Raw genomic sequence first — 23,465 nt, 5'->3', positions numbered from 1 at the left:
GCCCTCTCCCCTCCCCATCCCCCTCTCCCCCACGTTCAAATTCACTCTCCCAAACCACTCCCAATCTCCACCATACACATCCCATCCATCATGGCCACCCGCCGCGGCGTCGGCCTCGGTGCCTTCGCCAACCGCACCCAGACGAGCCAATCCTACGCGACGCACGGCGCGAACCTCCGGTCCGCGCACCTCGCCTCGCTGCAGACCCAACTCTCCGTGTTCCAGTCGCTGCTGCACACCTTCGCTGTCGAGCATGGCTCGAAGATCAAATCGAACCCGACCTTCCGGGCCGAGTTCGCCCGGATGTGCAACGCGATCGGGGTCGACCCGCTGGCCGGGAGCAACGTCAAGGGCGGGCGGAATGCCTCGCGCAGCAGGGGCTCCGCCGGCGAGCACGCCAGCTTCTGGACGCAGATCATGGGCGGCGACATGAATGACTTCTACTTCGAGGTGGCGGTGCGGGTCGTGGAGCTCTGCCGCGAGACGCGGAGCGAGAACGGGGGGCTGATCGGGGTGGAGGAGTGCCGCCGGCGAGTCGGCAAGGGCAGGGCGATCGGGAGTGGGTTGGAGGTTACCGAGTACGTTGTCATCCCTGCTTCACTACGATGGTATGGCTGGCCGTGGAGACGCTCGAAACTGATTTTGGATTGTTCTCGTCTAGAGATGATGTCCTCCGCGCCGTCCAGTCCCTCGAGCCGCTGGGCTCGGGCCTTGCCATCATCCGCGTCGGCAGCAAACAATATATCCGGTCGGTGCCCAAGGAACTCAACACGGACCAGTCCACCGTTCTGGAGGTGATCCAGGTCCTGGGCTACGTGAGCATCTCCATGTTGCAGGTCAACTTGAAGTGGGAGAAGGCGCGAGCGCAGACGGTGGTCGATGATCTGCTCGCCGACGGGCTTGTTTGGCTGGATGCGCAAGGCGAAGAGAACGAGTACTGGTCGCCGCAGAACCTGCTCGACGATAGTGGATGAGCACAGCCACTCCCAGATGGCTCTCTGGTAGGACAGCCCTTGAACGTAGACACACAGTCGTCGCCCGGGTACTAGATACTTCATAGAAGCCCGCGGCCAAGCCCTTCCGGCGTCACGCCCCTTGGTGCTACATGGACCCCAAGAACGCACCTGCAAGGCATTAAGGTCTCGCGCGTGGTCAATAAGCCTAGTAGCGAGGTCACACACTCATCCTGCTACTAGGAAGATACCTGGCATCAACACCCGCCATGTATATACATATCCTTTCCCCCCACCGTGGGCCCGCAGACTTAACAACCTAAGCTATATCACACCAAGTTAAAATGTTCAGAGACCTACAATACATGAAAGATACATATACGCCAGAATATTTTATGAGTATCTTTAGCAATTCCAATTTCGCCCTCTAATCTCATACATCACATTGGAAAGTTTCCATTGCCTGGAATTTTTGTGTACCACCCTCATTCATTCTAAACGTCATATTCATCTCTGCAAAGTCGAAACAAACAAAAAAAGGTACAATATGGAGATCAAAAAGGTAAGAGGAGGATGCAGACGCGCCGACGATGGACGACACTCATTCCAGCAAGAGAGAGAGAGAGAGAAAAGGGAATTTGGCTCCATGAGGAGAGACGGAGGGATGAAAGCACATGGAATATATCGTACGTTAAGCTTGCGGGGAGGAAGGAAGGGAGGAGTGGGAGGGAGGGAAGAGGAGAAGAAAAGGGGATTCCAGAAATTTGAAAGAAGAAGCTTGAGCATTATAACCATGAGAGAAATAAAACAATCAATTTGCCATTAACAAAACATTTCTTTTATGCCTTGATTGCTCCACCCAATGCACCACCGCTGAACTGCTGACCACCGGGGCGGCGGCCTTGTTGACCACCGGGCAACCGGGGACCGCCACGGGCCTGCCCAGCACCCCGAGGACCACGGCCACCGCGGGCGCCGGCGCCCTGATCGCGCTGGAAGGCGTTGGCCATGCCTTGGGTCCGCTGCTCGAGAGTCTTTTCGTTGGCCTCCAGGAGGTTCATCGACTTGTCGGCCAGGGTCACGATCTGGGACTGGAGGCGCGACAGCTCGACGCCCTTGCGGAAAACGATGGCGTCGTTGACCTGGTCCAGCGCAGCCGCCAGCTCCTCGTGGGAGATCATCCGGCTGATGATGGCCTGGATCTTCTTCTCGGGGAGCTCGAACATGGTGGCCAGGGTGGCCAGCGACAGGCTGTCGTAGAAGGGAGCGTAGGTGAAGAGGTAGGTGCGGAGTCCCTCCTCCTGGATTTGCTGCGACAGCATCTCCTTGACCTTCTCGGGCTGGGGCATCAAGTCCCAGATCTTGATCGAGTTGAGCATCTCGGCGGCCTTCTTCCAGTCACCGGCGGCCAGGAACTTGGCACTCATGATGACACCGTCACGGGTGTTCTCAGGAGGACCGGTGAAGACCTGACGCTCGTTGTAGTCGAGCATGCGGCGGAAGGTCTTGGAGATGACACGGCGCTTCATCTCGGGGGAGGAAGAGGTCTGAGCCATGAGAGGGACTTCCAAGAACATGCTCGACGTGAGGTAGATGCACTCCAGGAGTTCCAGGTTGATGTGCATGTGGAAGGGGAGTTGACGCTGGCGCTCCAGACGCTCCTGCTCGGGGGAGACGGTGGAGTAGCGCTGGAGGATGATACCCTGAGCCAGAAGCTCTTTCTGACGGCCGCTGCCGCAGACCTCGGAGAGAGTGGTCTGGGCCTCGTAGATGAGACCGGCACGGAAGGCACAGAGACCAATCTGGACGAGGGTGCGGTTGAAGAGGATCTGGGTGCTGACGTCGAAGTTGGCGATGTTCTCCGTCAAGTGGGACATGAGCATCAGGTCGCGGGAGCGGTAGTACTGGTCGTGAAGGGCGAGGAAGTAGATCTGGCAGAGCATCGCACGGGCGCGGATGATACCGTCGCTGTGCTTGAACAGGTAGTTGCAGAGGGTCTGGACGAGCTCGGTCACATCACCGACGTTGGCACGGGGGGTGATCTTGGTGTCCAACTCGGCGGGGAGAGTCTTCCAAGTGGCCTCCTCCAGGATAGTGACGACCTGGGAGGGCTTGAAGTAGATGTGCTCCAATCTCCGCATAACGACTCTGTTGATGCTGTCCTGTCTGGGGTCACTCTTCTCGGAGGAGGTGAGACCTTCAACGTAGGTCTGAGTGCGGACAAGGTTGGTGTACAGCTGCTTCTCGTCACCCAGGCGGTCGATGTATTCCGCGGTGTGGGGGTCGATGTTCTGGAGGGAGCGGGTGAGTTCGTCATCCAACCGCTCAACGTACGAAACGATGCTGCCGGGGATGTGCAGGGTCTCGCCGGCGGTAACGGTGGGCTGCTTCTCGTCGTCCTCCCACTCCTCGGCACCCTCGGTCACGACATAGTCGCGGTTGTTCTCGAGGACAGACAGCAGAGTAGCGAACTCTTGCTCGGCGAACTTCCACTGGTCCACGGCCATGTAGTTGCCGGAAGAAGAAGAGGTGAGGTCGAAGCGGGTGGAGATGAGGGTCAGGTAGATACGGATGCGCTGGTAAGGACTCTGAGCGACCTCCAGAAGCTTCTCCATGGTGCGGATCTGCTCGAGACGGTCGGTGTTCTTCTTTCCGCGGGACTCGACGATGACGCGAAGGTGCTTGAGGATGCTCTCAGGGGTGTACTGGAGGGTCTTACCACCACGTCCGACAGTGGCAAAGCCATCATCGGCGGCAGCAGCAGTAGCAGCGGGGGCATCGGCAACGGGAGCCTCAACGCGCTCGACCTTGGTGAGACGGGGGGCGCTGACGACGGGGCGGGCCTCCTCGTCGGCTCCATCCAGATAACCATCCTTGTTGCTGCGGTACTTCTGGATCTGGGCGGCGTAGTCCTTGTTGTTCTTCTTGATACGCTGCTTGACGGCGTTGAAACCCTTGGAGTTGCTGGCGTTCATCTTCTTGTTCGCCGACTTCTGCTTGGTGACGGTCTCGTTGACGAAATCCTCGAGGTCGGCAACGGCCTTGACGTAGACCCGGGGAACGGGGCCGGACTGAGTGATCTTGACGACCTGGCGGTTCAGCTTGTCGAACTCTGTGTAGATTGATCCCAAATTAGCATCCAACCACCATGGTTCCTCATCCTCGCCGACCGGTGTCGGCGACCCTGGCGAGTCCTGTGTGGTCCAACGCACCTGTCGAAATGACCGCCCAGTCGTTGATCTTCTCGGCATTCTCGATCAACTTGATGGTGCCCTCGAGTTCCTCCAAACGCTTGTCCTTGGCACTCTTGACGACCGTGACCTTCTCCTCGTCCTCGCTCTCTTCGCTGTCCGAGACATTTCTCATGAAACGGCTGGCACCGGTCTTGCCGGCACCCTCATCCTCGGACGAGGACTCCTCCTCCGAGTCCTCTTCCTCCTCGCTGGATTCCTCCTCGGACTGCTCCTCCTCCTCGCGATCGCTGTAGAGCTCCTCCTCGTCGGACGAGCTGGACTCGCTGTCGCTACCGCCACCGTAGAAGAAACGCGACATGTTTGCGGGTTGTGTTGATTGAGTGTCTTTTCGAACGCTTAAATAAACCGGGAAAAAGTCGCGGAGGGTCGATGGAGAGTCGTCACAAAAATCGGGGGTGACGCACAGTCGTTCAGGGATGGAAGCGGAGATCCCTCAGAGCCAGTTCGGTCTGTTTCTTTTGCCTAGGGAGCAAATTCAGTTCAAGGTTGTGAGGGTACGGCGGGAGCCGCAGAGGTTGGGCTGCGCGAGCCACACACGAAATTTAAGCGAGGCCACACCTAACCGCATCGGGCAATTAGACAACCACATCCCGCTTCTAGTTTCTAGACTCGACTCCGCCATCTTCAATTTCAATATTGCGGAGAATCGTCAATGCATCGATCATTTATTATGAGTATATCCTTATATCATATCAGCACATCTCAGAACACGTCTATATGCTTTCTTGCCATTCGTTCCTATCCTCATATACCGCAGTCCATATTCAAATATCCAAGTTACAGCCATGTTTTTTCTCTTCGGTTGCACAGAAAGAACAAAGAGGGTAAGAAGAACAAAGGGAGAATCAGAAGGCAAAATGGAAAAGGAAGACAATTCGACGCATCGGCGCATAACAGAGGCAGTTCCGTGCAGATTGTGCGAAGCATAATCAGGAATGTGGACAAAAAAAAAGATAAAGGAAGTACTATAAAAAGAGACATAAATCAAGGTCTTTCCAATACTCCTGGCTATGCCGAAACCCACCACACACATGATCAGAGTGTTGACACGAGGAGACATGAAACCTGGGAAGAGCGTCACAGACATTTAATCCATCGGTGATCGGCAAAATAAGTACCAACACGCCACCGGAAGGCGCTTTACGCTCGACTAGGACCCCGCGCTAGTCACTATAATGAGATCAGAGTGTCACGGGGTGGCTCCTTCCGTCATATCCCATGGGATGTAGCAGGGCTAAAGATATCGAATGTTGTATGCTGATCAACAAGCAGACTGCATCTGGAGCAGGGTTGCGTGACGGTACTGTTGTGGCTTGAGAGCGGTCCAACCTGGGAATACCTGGTGGTGCGAAGACTGGGGAAAATACTTGCAGGATCCCACGAAAGGAGGACACGCGAGAACAACTATCTGACTGTTCTTCTCTCGTGGTAGATGCACATGGAGCATGTGCTTGCTTGATCGAATGTTAGTCAGCGAGGCCGATGCACCTGCCAGGTGCGACCAAACTGCCAGCGGTCTCATCACCCTCAGTGCCACTGATTTTGGCTCATGAAGCCTTCACCTCCTAGGACACCGTCTTCAAGAGTCCGGATAAAGTCCCGATTTCTTGTGCCACCAGTCCGGCTTCCCCGACGCCTTTGCTGGTTGGCTGAGTTGGCATCAACGTATCCATCCGGTGGAGGTGGGTAGTAGGCCGGGCTCGGTTGCAGCCTGATCGGCGCGTTGGGATCGAGATGACTCGCCACGCGCTGGATGGTCGGCGGAATACCTCCACCCTGGGGGTCCATGGTGGATGCACGTTGTCGGCCGGCCCTCGTAGTTGCCTGGGCGTAGAGGGTCTGTGATGGCGCGTATTGCTGTTGCGGCATCTGCCCTGGCAGAATGTTCATTTGATGACCGTAGGCTGGTGGCTGGTTGGGGTACGGTGGCGGAGCACCTTGCTGATGGCCAGCATACATCCCGTTATAGATCGGTGGCGGTTGGGCATGGCTTGGCGTGTGGAATTGATTCAGTTGCATATTGTATGCGTTCTGTGCTGCGCTCTGGGCGTGTGCTGCTTGTGCCGCCCGCTGTTTACTGGCTGCCTCTGCTTGCTGCTGCTGCTGAATTCCAGGCGCCACCGTCTTGTTGAGGGATGAATACTTCAGGTTCATCGGAGGGACAAATGGCCCAGTGAACTTCTGCTGTGTGATGAATGGGTGCAACTTGGCTTGTTGCGGGGACCAACGCTCGAGCGGATTGATGGTCAACAACCCTCGAACAAAATCTATGAACGCTATGCGATTATTGAGTTCTAAAGACATGTCAGTCCATGCATTCGGAGAGGACGTTGGCAGACGGCGTACCTCTTTCGATCTCCGCTTGTTTCATGTTCTTCCTGGGCATCGGATAACTGCGGATGATTTCCTCAAGGGTCGAAGCCTGGAAGTACTTCTTGCTCGGCTGTTCCTTGGTGTTGTGCTCGCGAGAATACTGCTCCAGGGACTTTAAGCGATACGTCTTCCTGCCGAACTCATCCTGGGTTTTCTCGAAGAACTCGCCCGATTGCTTGCCCATCTCTAGCATCCATGTCGGAGGGAGGCCCAGCATCTCGACGATTCGACAGACTTGGTTGTATTCTGAGGAACCAGGGAAAAGCGGAAGGCCCAGGAACAGTTCCACAACGATACATCCAAGGGACCACATGTCAATCGCAGAAGAGTAGCTAGGAAATTGTCAGTCGTGCCGTCCAGCAGGGGAGAGGGTTAGGCGGGAGACGATTGCGGTGGGACGTACGGCAAGCCAAGAAGAACCTCCGGCGAACGGTAGAATCTCGACTGGATGTAGGTGTAGACAGTCTGCCGTTCATCGCATGCTGAGCCGAAATCGATCACTTTGATGATGGGACTCTCCAGACTGCGCGGCTTGGAGTTAGCTTTAGCGCTCTAGAGTGTGCTTGGACGGCCGACTCACTTCTTTAGCAAGATATTCTCCGGTTTCAGATCGCAGTGGATCAGATGCGCCTTGTTGAGCAGACTCAGAGCATTAAGCAACTGCTGGGCAAATACACGCACTAAGGTCGTGCTGAGACCTCGGAACTGGTTCTGCTTGATCAACTCGTAGAGGTTGACACTGAGCAACTCGAACACAAGACAAAGGTGTTGCCTGTGAATGAAAGTGTCCTTCAAGCGGAGTAGGTGATGGTCATCGTTCTTGTCGTACCTGCTATTGAGCTGTGCCCGGAATTAGCGAAATTCCCATGCAACCAGGAAAAGCCGAGCTTACCAGGTCCAAGACCGACACCTCCATCATGCTCTGGTTGAAATAGGCTGTCTTGTTCTTGATGACTTTCACGGCCACGACCTCTCCCGTTTTCAGATTCTGGCACTTCACAACTTGCCCAAAGGTTCCTTGACCCAGTACGTCGAGAATAAGGTAGCGATTCCTGATAAGATTAGCGAAGATGCCCAAATAGGATGCGAAAGACCGCCCTGCAGGCTACTCACTTGTGACCTGCTTCCTCACTCCCCAGGATGTCATTGACATAGAGAATATAGTCGCTATCCTCGTTGTCGTAACCATCATTCTTCACGCCTTTACTGGGCTTCGTCAAGACGCGCCTTGGATTTCTCGAAGACTCGTAATTGAAGCCGGGATTACATATGCGATAAGTGGCGGGAAGATGTGTTGTCAACGCCTGAAGGGGCTGTATAGAAATGTCAGAACAAATCCACGCATGTGCTGTGGGGTGCCAGAACATACGCTGATAAAGCCACCTTCGGGGTTGGCACGTCTGAACGGCGGCTGTGCATTCAGGTGCGGTTGCAGATCCGACACCGACTTGATCTTCTGAAATTTGGGGATGGGTCCTCGACCGGGTAAGTGGCTGCCGCCGGAGATAGATGCAGAACGAGGGGATCGCCCGTCTTGCGCAAAGGCTGCGCTGAGCTGAGAGCCCGCAGAGGGCGGATAGAACTGATCAGGGCTCATATCGGTGGGCTGCAGGGGAGGGAGTCGAGGCGGTCGCGAGCCGGCTGTCACAGAAGCAAAGAGGTTAGCGACAATGAAGTGTGCAGCAAATACGGGGGTAGTGGACGTTACTCACAAGGCGGCGACTGAAACGACTGGGGAGGTGAGGCGTAATTCGGCGCCCTGGTCGGCGAGCGTCGCGACTGATTCGGGCCGGGCGGGAATGGGTACGAGTTATGTTTCCCGGGACTGGCATTATACGAAGACATGGGCGACGACAAGACGTTCCCCGGAGAGTATCTGCGAGCGGCCGAAGACTCTTCATGGGAGAAGTACTGGGAGGAAGGACGGCTGTGGTGGGCAGGCCGTGCAGTGTACTTGGCCCGGTTATACGGATCGGCGTCCTCCATGGTGGTATCCGCATCGGTGACATAATCTCGACTACGTGGCGTAGCAGCCGGAGACGAGGCCATCGAGACGGTCTTGGAGTTCGTCACGGTCGACGAGGGTTTCCCAGAGCCGGCAGGGGATTGAAAGGGCTCATAGGAGTATCCGACCGGGGGCTGCGAGTGCTGTGGCTGGCCGCTGTATTTTGAGGCGAGGTGCTGTTGTGGATTCGACGTCAGGCCGTTGTTGAACTGCGCCGGATGGCCCAGTAAGGGATCCTGGTAAGGCTGCCACTGGGAATCCATTATTACTCTTCACGCTGGTGAACGACGCCACTTCAGTAGCAAAGATAGATCAGATCGGGAATTCGATGATCATCTATCTCTGTCGACAGCGCACATGCACCACGATCGGAGCGTTAGATAGCAGGCGGGGACGGCCGACGCACGTAGCGCAATCAGGCGGAGACGACGCGGCACACCAGCAAGCCAGGTCAATATATAACTTAGGTCACCGAACGAGGCAAGAGAAGGAATTGAGGAGATAGATCTAGGCAGCGCTGGAGGTCATGTTACGAATGGCCGGGTTGAATTGTTGGGTTGGTTGGTGGAAGTGGGAGGAAGACAAGAGCGACGAGGAGTGTCCGTACGGAGGTTGGGCGGTCGCAATACACAATGACGGACGGGGGGGTGGGTGCGACGCAGTAACCAGTATCGATGCGGCAGCTGACACACGCGAAGGAGGTTGGGGGGGGAAGGAAAAGATGGGGGAGAAGGGACTGTCTGGAAGTCCCAGTTAGGACAGGAATCCAGGCAGAAATGCGCACAGTCTCAAAATGACTGCGAGAGAACTGGAATTAAAATCCAGCTGGAGAGGATTGTGGAGGAGGGGAAGAGAGAGGAAGAAGGGGAGGGAGAGAAGAGTTAAGGTAGGTAAGGAAAGAGGAGTTCGGGAAGGTTGGCTCTGGTGGAGGTGGAGATACAGTCTGTCTGTACTGTACGTACAGTACTTGAGCGCAAGTGCAGTGCAAGTGCAGTGCAAGTCACCGTCTGTCTGTCTGTCTGTCTCAGGCTGTCTGTCACTCTGTCGGGAGGGAGGGGGAAACCCGACGAGGGCCTCAGGCTCTGCTCCTCCCGCACTTGGATGGTTCCGGGCAAGGGCAACCAACCAACCCACAGACCCAATCCAAATCTTCTGATCTCACGACTCAAAGATGTGTTCGCCTCTCCCAAAATACCGTTGGGTGATGACGAATTCGATCGGGGAGAGTGCTTGGAGTGCCTGTCAAAAAGGGTCGATCGGGTGGCAGCAAATGGAAGCGCACCACGAAGGCGCAGACCATGCAAGAAGAAGTGAATAATAGGCAGGGAGGCCTGTCTGTATATCTATCTTATGCTTCAGTGGGGTCAAGGGATCAGAGGGGAAAAAAAAGACAATTGTGGCTCTATTCACCAAAAGGCCCCCATTGAGCCCTTGATGATTGAAGATAATACTACTCTGATAAATTGAGTATCCTAAAGTCACAACATCGTTATATAATGCTGCTGCCCATCAGTCTGGCCTGCCTGCTGGACCAGCCCCCGTCGACGATCTGCCTCCATTGAGAAGTCTGCATCCACCCCCTTGAGCGTTGGAGAGCGTTTAGTTGGGCTGCTAGGAAGGGTCTCGAAAGACGACCATACACATTAGTGAGGGTTGAGTGATACTGAAAAGTCCTGATGGTCCCTGAACCCCAGGCATTTTCGTCGACCGTACCGACCGAAGGAATAAAGGCATATAAATCCATGATACCTTAGCTAATATCCTCATGCCTAAAAAGTATCCCCAATTGACCCCTCCCCAAAACTCAACATTGAGGGGGCATTACGACCACGACCACCACCATCAATGCATCCGGTGGACCATGTCATCTTCGCATACTCCATAGTTTAATGAGGCGAACACACGGGCCAGAGCCCACTTCTGTGACGTGGGAGGCTACGTAGGGTGTGACTAACAGTGTCCTTTAAGGCGGTATAAAGGACGGTGGAAAGTAAAGCCCAGATTCTGCCAGGGATATAACTGTGGCTGGAGCATGTGGCTGGCGAGGCTTAGTCAGCACGTCTCCGTCCTCTTTCGGCCGCCGCGGTCTCTTGCACGCACCGATTTGGCGGCTATTTCATCTGATAGCAAGACCACTGCTTTGTTTATAGCTGGAGGCTCATCTCACTGGATTGCACAAAGGCACAACTGATACCTAAATGACTGTGCGCGCTTGCAACAAGCTTGAATGCAAAGTCATAGCTCATTCTTTATTGACCGCAGCCTGTATCCATCACCACCGGGCCCTCATTCATTTGATCTGCGCTCATTGAGGTGTTAATCTCTTGAAAAAGCACGCCTCACTACACCACAGGGAAAATGGCAGGAGCAGGAGCAGGAGCAGGAGCAGGAGCACCCAAACCTGCCCCCGCCGCGGCCCCGCCACGAATGCCCATCGTGGTGCCAGAAATGACCGCCGCGCCCTCGCAGGACGTGAAGCTGCCCACGGCGAACATCCGTGAGTCCAGCGTAGTTTCCCCGGACGATGACGCCTGGGACACCGAGATGCAGCTTGTGTCATCGCTAGCGAAGCTACAGCAACTGGAGGGAGTGGTGAGAGCCATCCACAAAATCAAATCCCTTTCTTGCCCTGTGTTTGAATGAGAACCCGCCCCACTAACCGAAAACCAGATCCATCAATTGCGCACGCTGCTTCCAGGACGGTTACTGGAACCCCTGATGACGGCGGCTAACCCGGGCATAGCGGCCGGTGGCCGGCAGCAGGGCGTATCATCGTCCCCGCGGGCGGTGTTTGAGCAGCTTAAGCAGTGCGTCGAGAGCGGGACGCGGGAGGTTGCGGAGTTTCAGGCGCTGTGGCGGAGCCCGGAGATGAGGAGTGTCTGGGACCGGGTCGATGCCCAGATCCGCGGGAACGGGGGCCAGCTGCTGCAGCCGACGGGGATGTGGGAGGAGGACTACGACGTGCTGCTGGAGGAGCTCGTGCGGGAGGAGCAGGGGAAGCAGGCGGAGCGGCGGAGCGTCGAGGAGGAGGCGGAGCGGTCGAAGATCCAGGCCACAGAGGGCGGCTGGCGGGCGATCGTGGAGGGGTTCGCCCAGCGGAACGTGCCTGGGGTGCGGGTGCAGACGCAGACGAGCAAGACCGAGGAGGCGTCAGTCCTGGTGGCGCTGGTGAAGGCTGGGATGGTCTTCCGGGTTCATACCGTTGAAGGGTTGGAGAGCCACGGGGTGCCGGAATGGCGGATCGCCAGTAAGGCGGCGCCGGGACAGCCCGTCACCAAGCTCGAGGGGGCGGTCATGCAGTGTTTGAACTCGCGTCCCCGGCAGTGGGACCTACTCCAATTGCTGGTGAGTTCACAATCCCGGTACCTCTCCAGTACATACCTAACGCACCAACAGGAGATGATCTCATCGTACTCCGACATCAAGCAAACGCCGTGCCTGAAATGCAACAAACTGACCGACACCGCGGCCCAGTTACCGGCCCTCCGCAAGCCGAAGCTCATCCCATCCGCGGACGGCCAGCAGTCCACGACCATCTGGGAAGCCTACCATCCCAGCTGTGTCGCGGAGTGAAGGCGACAGGCAGAGATGGCCATCGACTAGTCGTCATCAACTTCATCAACCACACAACGGCAAACATTTCGAAATCCTTGTACAACAACCCGAAACCACTCCTCAGCCTGCCGACATCTGGTAGCGCTGACCACATCTCCCCACCCTGAGGAACCTCTACCCCTGTCTCAGGACACAATCCCGACTCAAACACAGACGATCAGCCCTGCGAAACCGCCGATCCTACGACAACCAACAGCCTTAAGCAATCCACACATCCTAAACCCCCACCAATACCCTCACCTCGAACCCCAGAAATCCACCAACCACATCCAGAAGACACAACAAGCAGAACAAAGCCACTGTACAGCAAAACGACCCATCAAGCCAAGCAACCCGTCGCCAAGCAACCAACCCACATCAACAACCCCAGATGGAAGGAACAAGACACCTCAAAAGGCATCACGATAGTATTATCCTCTTGCCTCTTGCCCGATCCTCGTTGAGGCTTATTAAAAGCCTACAAGTGAGAGTCAACTTCATCGACAATGACCCGGACAGAAAATCAAAGCAAAGCACCAAATACACACATAATTCATTTACACACCTCAAAACGCCCTTACCCAACGTTTCAAAGAAAAACGGAAATTTATTCATCATCACATATTATCAACCCCTCCTCGCAAACCTTTCCATTCCAGTATCCCAGGATCCCAGGATCCCAGGATCCCAGTAGAAGACGTACTGTACCTGTACCAAAACAACCCCGTGCATTGGAAACATGCATTCCTGCATATGCAAACACACACACACACACACACACACACACACGTACATAATCACATACAGTAATAACACGCAGATCCAAGTACAGGACACATATCTATTCCGTAGTCCTTAGCGGTCTCATCTACAGTACAATTACCAATCCACAGAAACACACATCTTTCCCAAAATCTCCATGAGGTAATCATCAGTCTATCAACAACATACATTATCACCACCCTCGGCCAAGAAAAAAAGAGACACGCCAACCGAAACAACACAGACACAAATAAAGATCGCTATTATTCATAATATGATGAGAGCACAAAAAAAAGCAACAAACCCTTCGCTTTGCACAAACCAAAACATGATGCAGGATGGATTACATTTTCTTTCGCGGATCAGAAAACTAAAAATACGATGTTGGCTTTCATGGCATTGATACAAATAGTAGTCGACCTATGTGGAAAAGACCCCAAAGTCACCCGCGAACCAGGTGAAGGTGGTGATCGTGATGAGGACCATGCCGAACACGAACTTCAGACCTTGTCGTTCGAGTTCGGAGAGGGCGCCGCTGCAGGTGGCGCAGACGAAGCCTGCGGAGGGGATATCGGTTAGTTCTGAAAGAGACAAAAAAAAAGGGTCGGAAGAAAACTAACCATTCAACGGCGTGTACGGCTGCGGACTGTACATGGCGAAGGTGTAACTGGCGGCGCTGAGGTGGCCGCCCTTGGCCGTGTCGGAGATGGCCTTGCTGGCGTCCCAGACGATCAGCGTGTACGAGGCGGTCAGCAGCGGGACCGTCGCGTTGGCCTTGTACTCTCCGGTGTCCCAGACGACCTTGTTGGTCTCCTTGACGGTCATGTTCTGCGTGATCGTGTACTTGTGGCTGTTCAGGCTGCACGAGGCGATGACGTTGACCGCCGTCGGGGTCACGTCCAGCGAGGTGTAGTTCCAGGCGAACGTCACCGAGTTGCCGATCTTGTAGTAGGTTGTGGTCGTCGTCGCGGGCGTCAGCATCGAGATGCCACCGGCCCAGGCATTGGTGGTCGTCGAGTTGCTCGACGTCGTCTTCGTGCTGCCCTTCTTGGTGGAGGAATCGGATCCCGTCTCGGTCCCGCTGTTCGTGTCGGTCCCCGTCGCGGTGCCAGTGGCCGTCCCCGTTGCGGTCCCCGTGGCTTTGCCGGTGGCTTTCGTCCCTGAAGCGGTCTCCTTGGCCGAGTCGGTGGCCGAGTCGGTAGCGGAGTCGGTCTTGGCTGCACTCTTGCCGGTCGTGGCGGCTTGTCCGGTCGTGGCGCTGTCGGCTGCTGTGGTGTCTTTGGAATGGTCAGTATGCAGGCAAAGTGAGCCAGCGTTTAGGGGCTGAGGCGGTACTGACCAGCTCGCCGCAGGAATTGACCGTGCGCTAATTCGTCCCCAGGGGAGGGGAACGCCGATGAGATCGTCCCCAGTAGGAGGAGGATGCACAAGGCGGGTAGGAGGTATAGGGAACGCATGGTTGTGCGGGCTGTGCGGGCTGTGTGGATGATGGAGGTCGTAGAGAGTGGGTGAAAACCGAGGGGTCGAGTGATCCCCCTTGGCGAAATTCAGGGTCCGATCGACGTGGGCCCGTCGCTGTGATGAGGATTCGTCTCTCAGACGAGAAGGTACAAGGTGTCGAATGATTGAGATTAAACGGATGATGCAGTCGATGGCGATGGAAACGATGCCCAGAGATTGACAAGACGATGGAACTGCAGAGGGTGGTCGGTCTTTTTAGGCCAGCGGGCCTGAAACATGCAGATCGGCTGATAGATTATCGGCAGGGTCCAGCGAGAGTCGGGGTGGGTAAACAAAGCGAGTGACGGGGTCTGGCGCTCAACAAAACTGCAAAGGATGAGGACAGAGAAGCGACTGACACTTGTCTGGAGACGATGCAGAGGAAAAGAGGATATAAGAGTAAAAAAAAGGCCCAAGCAGACCACAGTCAGGCGCAGCAGAAGACGAGAGGCGAGCGAGAGCGAGCGAGAGAGAGAGAAGCGAGAGACTAGCAAGAAGGAGGAGAGGGAGGGACTAACCCGATTGGGCCATTTGTGAGACACGCAGCTATTTTTGGTAGTCACTGGCCTGAGGCAGCCAGGCATTCACCCATGGATCATGGATGACATGATGCAACGCACATCTTGGGCAAATGTTGTGCATGCCCTTGCACCTCCATTCGCTCCTTGCAACCAGTATCCTGCACATCTACAAGCCACTATTGCCAATAATTGCTTCCTTTACCTCCCGACTCGCAGATACTAGCAAAAAATAAGATCCACTGGATGTATGTATAGTTTGTACTCGGTATATATTTCTCACTGGTGCTCCCCCAGAACCATCGATAGCTAGAACTCAACAAAAGCAGAACGCTATCGCAAGAATCACACATAGATACATTGGGCTTCCCATCATCATCCTTCGCAGGTCATTATTATGATTAATTAGCATTAACATCAGAGAGAAAAGTCTTAGCCGTCGTCGTACTGATACAGATCTTGTAAGCGTCAAGCTGGCGGGGAAGTGGCGAATAGTTCTCCGGATCTTTATCTTTGCGTCGTATGATTCATCAACCACGAGCCTCGGTGTGGTGGTGGTAAAACAAAAAAAACCCCCCTCGTGCCTTGTCTAGGAGGTATATTCAACGGTGAGGTCGACCTTGTCGCAGGAGGAAGGGATCGTGGCCGGCAGGTACTTGTAGAGCCAGAAGAGCTGAGGGGCATTGTGGTACCAGTCGCAGACTAGAATAGATAAGAAAGAGAATTTGTCAGTGACAAGGATCCAGATAGTTAAATTTCGTGCAATCGGGGTTCACTTACCCAACCAGCCGCCGAAACCGTTCTGCTCCGACCACTGAAGGCTCGTACCGTTGACCGAGAAACCTTCGTCACCGTAACCGACATTGATCTGGACGGGTTCCCATGCTACAACACGAGGTTAGCCCAATAGGTATTTTTTTTTTATCTTCGTGGAGGCGAAAACTGACAAGCATAGTTGGTGCTGGCACCCATCTTGAAACCCCAGGGGAAAGTAGTGCCCAAATCGAACTGAGCGTTTGTGCCGTTCAGGGTAACAGCTCTGGCTTTGGAAGTGTCGGAGGTGAGCACGGCATCATTGAAGCCAGCGCCGGTGTGATAGGCGTAAACGTAGAGGTTGTTGTGAGCGTCGTTGGCAGCGCCGGAGGTCTTGAGGTAGAAGCTCTTAGCGGTGTCGCGAGCTTGGATGGGGCTGGCCGCAACAGCGGAAACGAGCAGAGCGAGAGAAGCGAGGAACTTCATGATCGCGGAAATTAGGTGTTAAGAAGAAGATGGGAGAATGAGACGAGAATAAGAATCCTGTACAAAGGTAGATATTATGTTGTAGAACGAGGAGAAGGCTGAGTGATGAAGAAGGGATGTCAACGGGAATGACGGGTATTTAAGTATGGAGCGGCGAGCACTCCCACCAGATCCGGTGGGGAACAAGGCCGTGGAAGACGAATTTCCTAAGGAGGCAATGGAGGACGGAGATCAAAGGAACCAAAGCAAGAACAAAGTCAATGAACACATGAAAGGACGAAAGAGAGGAGACAGGAACTAAAGTGGTCCACGGTGGTTGAATTAGTGGTGGAATTGGGGTGCAGAGGGACTTGGCACTGCCCCAGGAACCCTCCCCGATGGGCAGAATAATGCACTGGTACGGAATACTGCAGGCTGAACGGGATTGATTGAATGATGGAGGCAAAAGAGAAGATGAAGAAGAAACTTGGCCGGCCCACTCACGGACAGTCCGCTGCCTTCAAGGTTGGGCGCCGGCCACGACCGATTGGCTTTGGAGTGCAAGTGGTGATTGGCCTGGGGAACAATCAGTCAGCGATAATGGGCGGCGAAGTCGGAGACAGACGGTGATTGGCACAGAAAGGCGGGGGAAGAATGAGACATTCCATGCTCTGTCTGGCTGTCTGGCTGTCTGGCTGTCTCCACAACGAGGAAATCTCCCATCATGTGCTGTGCTGTGGGAAATTGTGCGGCTGGTGATCCATCACCACATTCTACCAAGTACTCTGTAATGCTTACTGTACAATCCTCCCATCTTTTACAATTCTACAGAGTACTCGACATACCGAACAACATGCAAAATGAGAACTCTGCCTTCTATTTTTACTTTACTTCAACAAAAACAAGAGTACATACAGCACATCCATCGCAACAACCCCAAACTTGAAGCCAGTCGATCCTCATCTACCCCGTCGATCCCGATCGCTTACGGAGTACCCTGCTCATGTATCAAGTTAAATGATCATTGGATCTTCAGGACTGTATCATCACAAACCCTACCCCATAAACTAATGTCTATCTGAAGCGAAACTCTATGCAATTGTCCCCCCCTGAAAAGAAAACACATTTCTTTTCTACTGTCAGCCAAAAAGTGGATTGACTTAATTATAGAAACAAGCACTTTGTGCTGTTCGCCCTCCGTCAGCATCAGCACGAAGAAGGGACCCTAGACTATAATCTGACGTTAAGGCTGTGCCGTCATGCAGCAATCGTGTCTACGCGGTATTCTCGCCGATCGAATCTCCGAATTCCCCCCAAAATATCAAAACAAATACATCACTCCAACATTCGTCGTTGGCTTTTGTTGTGTGTGTGTGTGTGTGTGTGTGTATGTGGCCTTGACATCATGATCGTCCGTTTCCGTTCGACGATGCTGGCCGGTACGCGCAGTACCTGCACCTGCACCTCGGAGACCTTACATCACACGAGCCCATCTGATAATCTCCCTTGTAGCGTAGCCGAGGAAGTTCTGGCTTTCCACACAGTCGTGGAAATTCTCGCACGTTCGTCCCCTGTGCTAGTTGTGGAATCTGCATTCCCGCATGGCAGGATTCCGTGAAGGTTACGGAGTGGTGTTGGGAAGGTTGCCTATACTTCCGGGCCATCTCCGAGACATGACTCGGAACAACAAGGCACCAGACACACATTCGATATAGAAGATAGATCAGATGATTCAAACACCATAAATGACGAGACACCTCATGCAGGAAAACGTAGGATCTCGTATATATCGTCATGTCTTGTCTCAGAATGATGAGGGGGAGAGTAGCCATCCACCCGCGACAATATAGACTTGTCTCACCCGATACGAGGTGGGTTGCATATCGCTTAAAACAACATATACATCGAAAATTCAGAAGAAAGAAAAATCCTACGAGGCCGCTGCCGGGTACAGGCGAATATCCACCCCATGCAAATGCGACAGGGTCAGATTGGACATGATCCGGGGTTCCTCCACCGCCGGTGCGGCATTTTCGATCCGGTCGAAATGCTGCAGCAGGCGGACCAGGGTATAGCTCGCTTCGGTGAGGGCGTATTGCTCTTATCATCCAGCAAGTTAGCCACAGCATTTACCTAATAGGGGAAGTGACGGGGGGCGTGAATTGTGGGATATAACTCACGACCAAGACAGATCCGGGGTCCGCCGTTGAACGGCAGGAAGTCCCACCCGCGGATGGCGTTCTCCTCCCAGCGTTCCGGCCGGAAGCTTCGCGCATCAGGCCCGTAGAGGTCCTCCCGCCGATGCATCGCATAGACGGAGTACGTGACGAGCTGGCCCTTGCGAATAAACACGGGGGCCTTGCCGTCCGGGCCGCCGCCCACCGGGAGTGACGTGTCTTTGACAGCGACACGGAAGTTGAGTGGCACGGGAGGCAGCAGACGGAGGACTAGTCGAGTCGTCAGTCCCAACCCTCATTCAAGGGAAATGATTTCTGGCTTACCTTCGTTCAGGAAATACCGCAGATATGGGATGTCCTTCAACCGCGCCTGCGTGATCTTCGCTCGCGGATGCACACTATCACCGAATTCCTCGATGACAGCCCGCCGCAGCCGGTCCCAGACCGCGGGATGACGCGCCAGGTAAAAGAACGCCGAGCTCAGCAGACTGGCCGTCGTGTCACGTCCTGCCAACAGAATATTGAGCATGTTATCGCGCAGAACCCTCGGATCATCGGTCTCGGCGGCCAGCGCCTCGGCGAAGATGTATCTGTCGGCAGTCTTGGCCGGATTGTTCTTTGAGGCAAGGGCCAGTCGGACGTAGTGGTCGACGACCTCATGCACGCGCTTGTTGGCGTCCTGGAACTCTTTGGGGTTGACTAGCCAGTACAGGTCCATGAACCGGTTACGGGTGAAGAGGTACTCCTGCGACAGGTTGAATGCCTCCGCGAAGCCCTGTGCATCTCCGACGGTCGTCTTCTCCAGAACCCCGGCGTGGCTAGAGGAGTGCATCGCGTTGACCGACTCGCCAAACAGAAAATGGGTCGCGGAGTCGATGGTCAACAGAAAGAAGAGGCGCTGGATATCGAAATCGCAGCCATTTTTCGGAATCAGCTCGATCAGCCGGGAGACGTGACCGTCCATCAGATCTAGATCCGCCACCTGTCCGCGTTCAGTTTCTGGACCATGAGACGCGTGAGAAGTATGGTTTGTTCTTACCTGATCCCGCGTGAACTGCGGCCGCAACAACGCTCGGGCATGCGACCAGCCCGCACCATCCAGCGTGAAAATGCCGTCCCCAAGCAGTGGATAGAACTCGCGGTGGCGGGTACCCAGACTGAAGTCATGGAATTGGGTGGCTAGGAGGGCTTTCAGATTCTCAGGCTCAACCGTGGACAGGATCGAGACCCCTCCTAGCCCGGTCAAGCTGAACGTGGGTCCATACTGTTCGTAGAATCCCGCAATATACTCGACCACGCGGCTGTCCTTCGCTGCTCGTGCGAGTTCAAAGAAACTCTTGAGACCAAGAGGATCAGATGGGATCTTCCGGGGAGGCTCGCAGCCCAGCGATTTTGCCGTTCTGCGGTTTCTGAATGTTTGTTGGATGGAGCGCAGGATCTGAAATGTCAGGTACAGTGCCCCGCTGACCAGAGCGATTAGAGTCAGCATGACGCTGGAGGTATGCCTGGGAGGAAGAGAACGGCCTGGCTGATTGTAGAGTGATGAATAAATGAGCTGTATTTGAGGTAGGTTTGAGGTAAACCTGCAGCAAATTATCTCCGCACAGGTTCCAGCTATACTTATTTATACCCGACTCAGTGCCCGCTGACGATACGGCAGGGGCATTTAGGCATAGTGATTCCTCGGTGGAGACACATGTCATAAAACGCCCCCATGTGCCTCATCAGGACATGCTAGCACTTAAAGTTGAGGGGCCAGAGGATAAAGAAAGGTTAAAGCGACGAGGCCAGCAATGATTGGGAAGGAAATCATTCGTCATTTGATGGCTCGAGGCCTCGGAGCCCGGGGGAACTTCGCAAGCATCTCCGGAAAGGGTTAGAAGGACGGAAGCGGCAGTTTCAATCAGAGTCACTATTATTCATCCAGCTCCTTCTCCTCCTAATCTTCTCTCCATCTGCTGGAACTTGAGAACATCCGAGTCTGGCCTAATATGTACATTGAATTGGGTCGATCGTTTCGCTCGCTCAACTTCTGGTCGACGCCCCCACTCCTGTTCCAAAGCACGGCAGCCACTGCAACAGCGCCGTGGTGAACATCCCGCGTGACAGTTTGCCGGCCGTGGGGAGCATCTGAAAGTCGAAGCAGTGCTCCGAGTTCTCCAGGATATATCCAAAGACCGTATTCTCGTTGGTCGTCACTCCACACGACGGGATGTCGCTGGAGAATTGAACGCCCTGGGGCGCCGTGTCCTCTGTCGACAGGACGGACAAGGTCCGCCACGGATCGAATTCCCCTCCACTGGTATATGTGTTCGAGGGTCGGATGGACCACCCGCCGAACTCGCGGTTGGTCTGGTCCGTCAGAGGCTGGGCCGGTAATAGCCCCTTCTTGATCGCGTCGGGGAACTGCCGATTGCAGATATGCTGCTGATACTCGAGGGTCTGATAGCTTGAGAGCAGCGCGTGGGGACCGGCATTGTTGGCCTGGTAGAACCCCCATTCGGTGCAGTACTGCCAGGTCCAGCTGATGGCCGAAGGGTCGCCGTACGGCTTGCTCAGATCGCACTCCAGCGGCTGGCTGGTGTTCTGGCGCCTGCAATTGGTGTCCATGTTCTGGTTGACCAAGGCCGTCAGCACGGGCCAAGCCGCCCAGCGCTCCGCCACATATTGCTTGCCGTAGATGGGGGCCAGCCCGTCGGGACCGGCAGTCTGGTTGGTGTTCGGGTCGGTTTCCATGTACTCGCAGAAAGCCCCCAGGCTGGCCGTGCCCCCGTCCATGCCATACGACTGGAAACTCCCGTACATGGCCACCAGCGCGGCGGTGAAGTCCCCGTTGGAGTTCTTCTCGGCTTCTGAGCCGAGGAACAGTTGCTTGATCGACCCTGCCGTTTGATTACTCGACAGCTGCTCGTCGATGTATTCTAGCCCGGCGCGAATGTCCTTGGTGCAGTTGGCCCACCCACTGGCCACCAATCCTCGGTAGACCTGGTCGAAGTAGTTCGTCATGTTCACTTGGGCTTGGACCGGTGCCGAGGAGGACCAGGCAGCGAAGATGGTATCCGGGTACTCCTGGCGAGTCAAGGCCGCGCGGATGCCAGCGTACGAGCCACCGATCATGACCCAGGGGGTTCCTGCGGGAGTGAGATCGACATCAGGATGGGCCTTGCGACTGAAATTCCGTGCAAAGTACGGGAGATCTGCGAGCGCTTGCTTGGTTGTGAGGTATTGATAGTTCTCTGACGGAGTGTCGTAGTCTATCGGGAACGGGGTCGATTTGCCATAGTATCTGACGCTGTCAGTACGCTGAGCCGATCAAAGCTCTTGGGTGTGAGAAGACGAACCTATGCTCCCAAATGATCCCCATGGCATTGAACTCCTCCAGCGTTGACCGGAAGAACGACAGCGACGAAGTGAGGTGCGCCTGCGCGACCGAGGCTGCCTCCGTCTCTCCGGCGTCGTAAACCAAGATCGGGTTCCCGGCTTGATAGAACTCGTCACTGACCCAGAATCGGTTTCTGTATGTACCCGCCGATGCGTTGTTGTGATCGATCGGGATCTACGGACGTTAGATCCGTACCACCGAGCACAAAGTCTCTGCGATCTTACCGAGACGTATTCGTCTTTTATCGTCACCATCGCCGAGTGTGAAACGGCCGAATGAATGCTTGCGTACTCATGACGGTCAAGGTCCGGCTCTATCCCCAGTTCCGCGAGGAGTTGCACGTCGCGACCGAAGGGGATCTTCTTCCCCCGCGCGACCACCGAGGATGGAAGTAAGGCGATCGCAATCGCGGCAAGACATGATAGCTTCACATGCATCTTGCTTGGTTGGTGGGTGTCGATGAGCAGGCACAATGTAAGAAAAGATGCTCATATAACGGAACGCGAGTGCCATTTCAGCCACCATCGACGCCATCATGCGGCCCTTTCGCTATATATACGCTCCACAAACATATTTCCGAGCAGGACGGTTTCGGCTGCCTGTATGACAGAGTGGATATTGCAACAGAATGGCCACGATTCCAATGCTGCCAAGCAAACCGAGTCAGGTTGTGGTTGTTGACTGACGGTAGAACAAACAAACAGCGGCGGCTGCATGGGTAACCAGGGATGCCGCTGTTCTGTGTTCGGCTTCTCTCGCTGGAATGTTGGACAGGGGCTCGGCCCAACCCCTGGCCGGAATTGATGAAAACAGCACCGAATCGATTTGCCTGGTTCTGATGGGCGGTTCGTTCCTGTTTGAAGTTCCGATGTTGTTCTCCGTACTGAGATCTGGGGTCTGTGCTGTGTTCGAGATCTGAGATGTCACTGAAAATGTGGACAGCAAGAACAAACAATCGCACTGTTTGACCTGGTGACTCTGTCGGCGTCATACAAATCTTAATGATCAGGTCGTACAAGCTGAATGTCTCGTGGATTGCCTTCGAGGCGGTCACTTATCATCGATATCTTTATACCCTCAGAACTCCCACTCCATGCTGAGACATAGGACATTGCGCACTCCGCGGGGAACCGATGAAGCCTCCAGGGAGCTAGACCACTCGTCAGCTGTCAAGCGGTAGCCGACTGAGAGCGTCGTCTGCACCTCCGAATATGTTTCTCAGAAGCATCAAGACCATCGGCCTTCCCAGCCTTCCTGTACCACATCTATTGGCGGGGCATATCTCTTCAGCTGGACCAGGATTTTGCCAGTGCCAGCACATGTAGCCATCCACCCATCCCCACAACTTCCTTAGACCTGCACGTAGTGATCGGTACGAGCACAAACTACCCGCAGAGAATCTTCGCTCAGAACGAGGCCCGTCAAGGACATTGCAACACCTCCGGGCTGAGTGTCGTCGTCTACTTTCCACGTTGTTTCCTTCCCCGCCCCCCAATCAATCAACCACTTAATAGTAAATCGAGGACCCCAGCCGATTTTGATCAGCCACTCCATGGAAGCCTTTGCACAAGACAATACATTCAGCTTTGGGTCTGATTAGACCTTTGGTCAATATAGCATTTCCGGAAGGATATATGCTTTAGCACACTGCGATTGCGATGCGCAGTGAAAGGACAATCATCCTAGCGGGCACCACGGCATAACCAATTTACATACATCACAAAACGAG

At 54.7% G+C, this 23,465-nt stretch overlaps 9 protein-coding genes across 9 annotated transcripts; 3 read left to right on the top strand and 6 right to left on the bottom strand.

Annotated features, from left to right (window-relative positions):
- Positions 1–90: 90 nt before the first annotated feature.
- BO86DRAFT_310537 (ESCRT-II subunit protein SNF8) lies at positions 91–974 on the top strand (the record flags this gene model as incomplete). The annotated part of the gene is made up of 2 exons (XM_025667866.1): positions 91–578; positions 662–974. 2 exons carry the CDS (start codon positions 91–93, stop codon positions 972–974), a joined length of 801 nt encoding a protein of 266 aa, XP_025528758.1.
- Positions 975–1,357: 383 nt separating this feature from the next.
- nip1 (translation initiation factor eIF3 core subunit c) lies at positions 1,358–4,700 on the bottom strand. Its single transcript, XM_025671835.1, has 2 exons — positions 4,166–4,700; positions 1,358–4,065 (listed from the first exon to the last, which is right to left on the bottom strand). Exons 1-2 carry the CDS (start codon positions 4,503–4,505, stop codon positions 1,793–1,795), a joined length of 2,613 nt encoding a protein of 870 aa, XP_025528757.1. The 5' UTR covers positions 4,506–4,700; the 3' UTR covers positions 1,358–1,792.
- An 821-nt stretch (positions 4,701–5,521) lies between these two features.
- On the bottom strand, positions 5,522–9,113 carry BO86DRAFT_62629 (putative protein kinase Yak1). The gene is made up of 8 exons (XM_025677517.1): positions 8,293–9,113; positions 7,950–8,221; positions 7,694–7,893; positions 7,473–7,632; positions 7,161–7,420; positions 6,984–7,103; positions 6,554–6,912; positions 5,522–6,501 (listed from the first exon to the last, which is right to left on the bottom strand). Exons 1-8 carry the CDS (start codon positions 8,846–8,848, stop codon positions 5,735–5,737), a joined length of 2,694 nt encoding a protein of 897 aa, XP_025528756.1. The 5' UTR covers positions 8,849–9,113; the 3' UTR covers positions 5,522–5,734.
- Positions 9,114–9,378: 265 nt separating this feature from the next.
- BO86DRAFT_378369 (uncharacterized protein) lies at positions 9,379–9,899 on the top strand (the record flags this gene model as incomplete). The annotated part of the gene is made up of 2 exons (XM_025670625.1): positions 9,379–9,475; positions 9,550–9,899. 2 exons carry the CDS (start codon positions 9,379–9,381, stop codon positions 9,897–9,899), a joined length of 447 nt encoding a protein of 148 aa, XP_025528755.1.
- Positions 9,900–11,033: 1,134 nt separating this feature from the next.
- Positions 11,034–12,158, top strand: BO86DRAFT_310592 (RNA polymerase II mediator complex subunit MED27 domain-containing protein; the record flags this gene model as incomplete). Its single annotated transcript, XM_025667871.1, has 3 exons — positions 11,034–11,177; positions 11,256–11,930; positions 11,982–12,158. The coding sequence occupies 3 exons, from the start codon at positions 11,034–11,036 to the stop codon at positions 12,156–12,158; spliced, it is 996 nt and encodes a 331-aa protein (XP_025528754.1).
- Positions 12,159–13,067: 909 nt separating this feature from the next.
- BO86DRAFT_336633 (uncharacterized protein) lies at positions 13,068–14,890 on the bottom strand. Its single transcript, XM_025668919.1, has 3 exons — positions 14,281–14,890; positions 13,562–14,218; positions 13,068–13,498 (listed from the first exon to the last, which is right to left on the bottom strand). Exons 1-3 carry the CDS (start codon positions 14,396–14,398, stop codon positions 13,362–13,364), a joined length of 912 nt encoding a protein of 303 aa, XP_025528753.1. The 5' UTR covers positions 14,399–14,890; the 3' UTR covers positions 13,068–13,361.
- A 322-nt stretch (positions 14,891–15,212) lies between these two features.
- BO86DRAFT_388365 (uncharacterized protein) lies at positions 15,213–16,646 on the bottom strand. The gene is made up of 3 exons (XM_025671834.1): positions 15,907–16,646; positions 15,740–15,844; positions 15,213–15,661 (listed from the first exon to the last, which is right to left on the bottom strand). The coding sequence occupies exons 1-3, from the start codon at positions 16,196–16,198 to the stop codon at positions 15,549–15,551; spliced, it is 510 nt and encodes a 169-aa protein (XP_025528752.1). The 5' UTR covers positions 16,199–16,646; the 3' UTR covers positions 15,213–15,548.
- Positions 16,647–17,856: 1,210 nt separating this feature from the next.
- BO86DRAFT_408993 (cytochrome P450) lies at positions 17,857–20,115 on the bottom strand. Its single transcript, XM_025674384.1, has 4 exons — positions 19,394–20,115; positions 18,679–19,336; positions 18,358–18,624; positions 17,857–18,277 (listed from the first exon to the last, which is right to left on the bottom strand). The coding sequence occupies exons 1-4, from the start codon at positions 19,841–19,843 to the stop codon at positions 18,108–18,110; spliced, it is 1,545 nt and encodes a 514-aa protein (XP_025528751.1). The 5' UTR covers positions 19,844–20,115; the 3' UTR covers positions 17,857–18,107.
- A 264-nt stretch (positions 20,116–20,379) lies between these two features.
- BO86DRAFT_310654 (putative serine peptidase, family S28) lies at positions 20,380–22,173 on the bottom strand (the record flags this gene model as incomplete). The annotated part of the gene is made up of 3 exons (XM_025667877.1): positions 20,380–21,640; positions 21,696–21,910; positions 21,961–22,173. The coding sequence occupies 3 exons, from the start codon at positions 22,171–22,173 to the stop codon at positions 20,380–20,382; spliced, it is 1,689 nt and encodes a 562-aa protein (XP_025528750.1).
- Between the last annotated feature and the right edge of the window lie 1,292 nt (positions 22,174–23,465).

Source organism: Aspergillus japonicus (assembly GCF_003184785.1).
Source record: "Aspergillus japonicus CBS 114.51 unplaced genomic scaffold BO86scaffold_17, whole genome shotgun sequence".
NCBI classification, from domain to species: Eukaryota; Fungi; Ascomycota; class Eurotiomycetes; order Eurotiales; family Aspergillaceae; genus Aspergillus; species Aspergillus japonicus.
The sequence above is the reverse complement of the archived record's forward strand: the minus strand, read 5'-3'. Positions and strand labels throughout refer to the sequence as shown.